Source organism: Solanum tuberosum, unplaced genomic scaffold (genome assembly GCF_000226075.1).
Source record: "Solanum tuberosum cultivar DM 1-3 516 R44 unplaced genomic scaffold, SolTub_3.0 scf00679, whole genome shotgun sequence".
NCBI lineage: Eukaryota > Viridiplantae > Streptophyta > Magnoliopsida > Solanales > Solanaceae > Solanum > Solanum tuberosum.
This window is the reverse complement of record NW_006239595.1, coordinates 192,642-197,348: the sequence shown is the minus strand read 5'-3', so window position 1 is coordinate 197,348 and position 4,707 is coordinate 192,642. Positions and strand designations below refer to the sequence as shown.

Genomic DNA, 4,707 nt, shown 5'->3' with positions numbered 1-4,707 from the left:
TAAAAAGTTCCACTTTATAAAGTGTAAGAAAAAGTTCCACTTTATAAAGTGTAGAAAATAATTCTGTTATATATTAAAATATACACGTTATGAGACTAACGGAAAACGTTTAGAATATTAGATAAAGTGGAATTTTTTCTTCCACTAAGCCTATTTTAGTTACTTCCTAAAGTAGTGGCTTATTTTGGTCACTTTTATGTTTTTGTGGCTTATTTAGGTTCCCAGTCCTATATTTTCACATAAAAATAACATTTAACAAGATATCTTTGAAATTTATCTATTAAAAAAATAAAATTAGCGTCAGATAAATTTTGTAGTTAAATAACAAAATTTCCCATTAATTCTAAATTTTATTAGCTATGACCGATGAGCAATTTTTCTAACATATTGCTCTTTGTTTGAATAATTTTAATTAAGTTTGAAAATTGCAAGACTTGGTCCCATTTGCTATATCATAACTATATACTTTCTCCGTCCACTTTTAATTGTCATGTTACATTTTTCGAAAGTCAATTTGATTAATTTTCAAATTAAGTTAAATTATATTACATTAATTCGATATTTTAAACAAAAAATTTAAATATTCAAAAATTATACCAAAATTATTGTAAATTGCAATCTTTTACATATCAATATGATGAAAAAATATATCGTAAAATATTAGTCAAAATTCTTATAGTTTAACTTTAAAAAAGGATAATATGACAATTAAAAGTGGACGAAGAGAGTACTACGTAACTTTGAAGTCATAGAAGCATAGACTTGAAAATCATTAAATACTTCTACAACTAGAAACTTGAAAATTTAATGCATGAGTTGAAGGTAAATATTTGGCTGACTTTGATTAATAGGTTCCAACATTTTCAAATGTGAAAAGTCATAAATATTTTATAAAATAAATACAAGGTTATGGATCAATAATTTTAAAAAGTATAATAAGTTTATTAGTGTTCAAAATCATAAAAGTTAAATTCATCGAATTTAAATTCCAGATTGGCCTCGAAACTCAGAGACGTTTAGTTGCATTATTCGAAGAGTTGGAAGTAGTATATATGTGAGTTCGACAGAAATCATTAGTTTTAGAATATCCACATTTGAAGCATTGGATTCAGTGAAGTCTCACAGATAAAGTATAAGAATGATAATAGAATGTACACAAATCTTATTCTTATCTTTTAGAGGTAGAAAAAATTATTTTGTTTACCTCCTATTTAAATAATACATATAAAAAAAATATGACAATATCGCAATCAAATATAAAAGTTGTTTATTTCCAAATAATAATAGTGTAATTATTTGTGGGATGGTCACATAAACAATATATAATTGTAAGCAATCTCTTCTGTCTTTGTCATATAATTAAATTTTCTTATTAGTCAATAAGTTGAATCTTTATATTGGCTGTTTCTACTCAAAACTTTAGCATAGTTATCCAATAAAATTCATCTTAAATAAATAAATTAAATTATATATATGAAGGTTCATTGTACCTTATCATAAAATTCAAATATATACAGTTAACGTCAACAAATTGATTTTAGACCTATTGATCGACTATGTACATGAATATGTTGCTTTCCAAAAAATATTCTAAAAGTATTCAATAAGTTTCACTTCTAAAGCTCGAACTTAAAATATTGTGCTGAACTTTCAATCCTCAGTCCTGAAATTGGTGTTTATACATCAAATCTTGGTTAAGACCTTAGTTAAAATATCAAATTTATATCAAAGAAGTTAATTTCATCCCAAAACAGAAATTTGAATTTCTCAAGAACTTAAGCAAACATCGAATCATAATTTCAACTACCAAATGAGAAATAATTTCCGAATTTAATTAGATTTGCCCAAATTATACCTAGCGCCACTAAGCAATCGGCTACTTCCATTCGTAAGCACCCCCACCTAATTGCGGATAACATAAAAAGTTTTTATGTCAATAAGATCTTACACTACGATTCGTGTTTTTTTTTCTTATGAAATTTTTAAATAAATGAATATTGCTCTGTTGTATGACACAGTGATTAATCCTCCCCTCTTATGAAAGCAACATATTACAGATAACAAAGTTGATTCCGCCTTAGAACTCTTCACACCCCTCTTAAGGGATGCCAACTATGAGCAAGGAACCCCAACGATCATAACTTAGACATTTTTTACTTACGTCAGACTAGACTGTCTTAATTTTTATTTGCCCTAATTCTAATAAATACGAAATCATGTAATTATTCAGATTCTTAATGTCTTTATTATCTTATACATATAATAACTTATCATGTCAGTCCCCTTCCTACTCCAGCAACTGAAAATCATATCATGAATTTATAACACATTATATTATGACTTAATAATACAGAGGAATTCAAAGGGACAATATAATGTATGGAACAAATAATTAAACAAAAATAGATGAAATTTTGTAATAGAGGTCAAATAAGACAAGTAGTACACTAGAAAGACATGACAAGTTGTAATGTGACATTATATTCAACCATAGCCGACGCATTAGACAATATTTATTCCTTCTATCTTGTATTCTCGCTCGAGGCGGAGCTAGAGTTCTAGTTACAGATTCAATAGAACTCGATAATTTCAACAAAAAAACTTATCTTAATATTAAGTAATTCACTTATAAGTATAAATATTCTATCCAAAATGAGTAAAATACTGTCTTTTCTAAAATTTCGAACTTCTAAACTCAAAATTCTGAAACTGAATGACTCGGTATTGAGAATTGAGATATCCTAATTTTAAGACAAGTTGTTGAGTCTTGTCACCTTGTGTCTCTCTATATGTAAGCAAGAGCTAAGAGCAAAAGCAACAAATGAATTCTTCTTGATAAAAAAATTATTTTCTTGTTAAGACAAAAACTTACAACATAGAAAACATAAATGGATTCTTATTCATATGCTATTTCTTTTTCTTCTTCTAATTCTTCTTCCACATATCCACAACAATTGAAGAAAAATACAAAATTAGCCTCATATCATTCTTCACTCCATGGAGTTAGAAGGCTCCCAACAAAACCAATGACTAAACTACCAATTGCACCTTTGCCACCAACACCTCCTAAAATATATAGAGTTGAACCTAATAATTTCAAGGATGTTGTCCAAATGCTCACTTCATCTCCCGAGTTTCAATCTATCTCCAATGATTCTATCTCTCGTTCTGATTCTGGCTCTGGCTCTGGCTCTAGTTCTTTCAATTCGAGACGTCTACAAAATGTTGCTCCTCCTCCACTTGATCTCTCACCAGTTTCATTACAAAGAAATAATAAAAACAACAATATTGATGCACAATGGCGCGAGTGCATTGACTTAACAACGTGTGATGCACAAGAAAGTTCACATGTAACGCCCCGGATTCCATCAGAAAATTATTTTGGATTGTGTAGTCCACTAGCTAATTTTCCTCTATCGCCATCTTCTTTTGCATGGTGTTCTTCTATTCTTCTTAGCCCTGGCACACTTACTTCACCAAGCGCGGTTCAAATCATTTAAATGTTTGTAACTTAAAATTATAATCCTCATGGTTTACAAAATGAGTACTATACTACATTTATTTACTTTGTATATCGATCAAGAATATGAATTGGAACTAAAAATTGAAGTTATCACAATTCAATTACCATTTAATTTCAATTCCAAAATATGATCAAATGTATTGTATTTCCAAATTTTCATTTTAATTGTATGGTTTGCATGTAATTATTTGTGGTCTATTTGTGACTCCCTAGCACACTGACGATTTTCTGTTTATTACTATTCTTCCTTATTAAAATAGTCAAACTGGCAACAAAAAGCTTAGGAAACAAAAGTAGTACTATGCTGTGTAAAATGGTTGTCAGACCAAGCTATGTATGTTGTATATTGACCGATCAAGAATTCACATGTTCAAGAAATATGAGTTTTAGAAATGAGGATGTTAAGATATATGTGTGGGGTATTACTAGGAGAGATAGGATTAGGAATGATGATATTCATGATAAAGTGGAGTAGCCTCCATGTTCGACAAGACGAGGGAGACGAGATTGAATTATGGTTTGGACATGTGGTGATGAGATGCATAAATAATCTGACAAAAAGGTGTGAAGGGTTAGCTATAGGATGTGAGGAGCAGTGGCGGAGTCAGGATTTTCGTCAAGGGTGTTCATACTTTAGGACAAGTAAAAAAATAAACCTTGCTAGTCAAGATTATAAAGATTAGCTACAAAATAGTCATACCTCAATTATTGATCTCTATAAAACGAACCTTTTGTTTTTTTAACTTAAAAACGTCAATTTTGTTCTTTTTTAAGAGAAAAAATGGAACTAAAAAAGATTGAACAAAAATGCCTAAGTCTGGGTTCGAACCCTTCTCCCTTAAAAAAAAACCTTCTCCCTTCTAAAGAGAAAAAACGGAACAAAAAAAGATTGAATAAAAATGCCTAAATTTGGGTTCGAACCCTTCTCTGTTTTAAGAGAAAAAACGGAACAAAAGAAGATTGAACAATAATACCCAAGTCTAGGTTCAAACTCAGGCCATTAATTAAGGTGACTTTGAACAGCCTTAACCATTATGCTATCTTTCTTTATTATGTCAAGGGTATTCAATAATTAGTATACATCCAAAAATATCGATATTTAATACATATACTAGTCAAAATTTTCCGATAAAGGTTGTTCATCTAACCATCCTCGCTAAGGTGTAGCTCCCCCCCCCCCGGGG

The 4,707-nt window shown here is 29.8% G+C and overlaps 1 protein-coding gene across 1 annotated transcript; it reads left to right on the top strand.

Annotated features, from left to right (window-relative positions):
• The first annotated feature begins 3,026 nt into the window (after window positions 1–3,026).
• LOC107058868 (uncharacterized) lies at window positions 3,027–3,500 on the top strand. Its single transcript, XM_015305068.1, has one exon. It carries the CDS (start codon window positions 3,027–3,029, stop codon window positions 3,498–3,500), a length of 474 nt encoding a protein of 157 aa, XP_015160554.1.
• The last annotated feature ends 1,207 nt before the right edge of the window (window positions 3,501–4,707 follow it).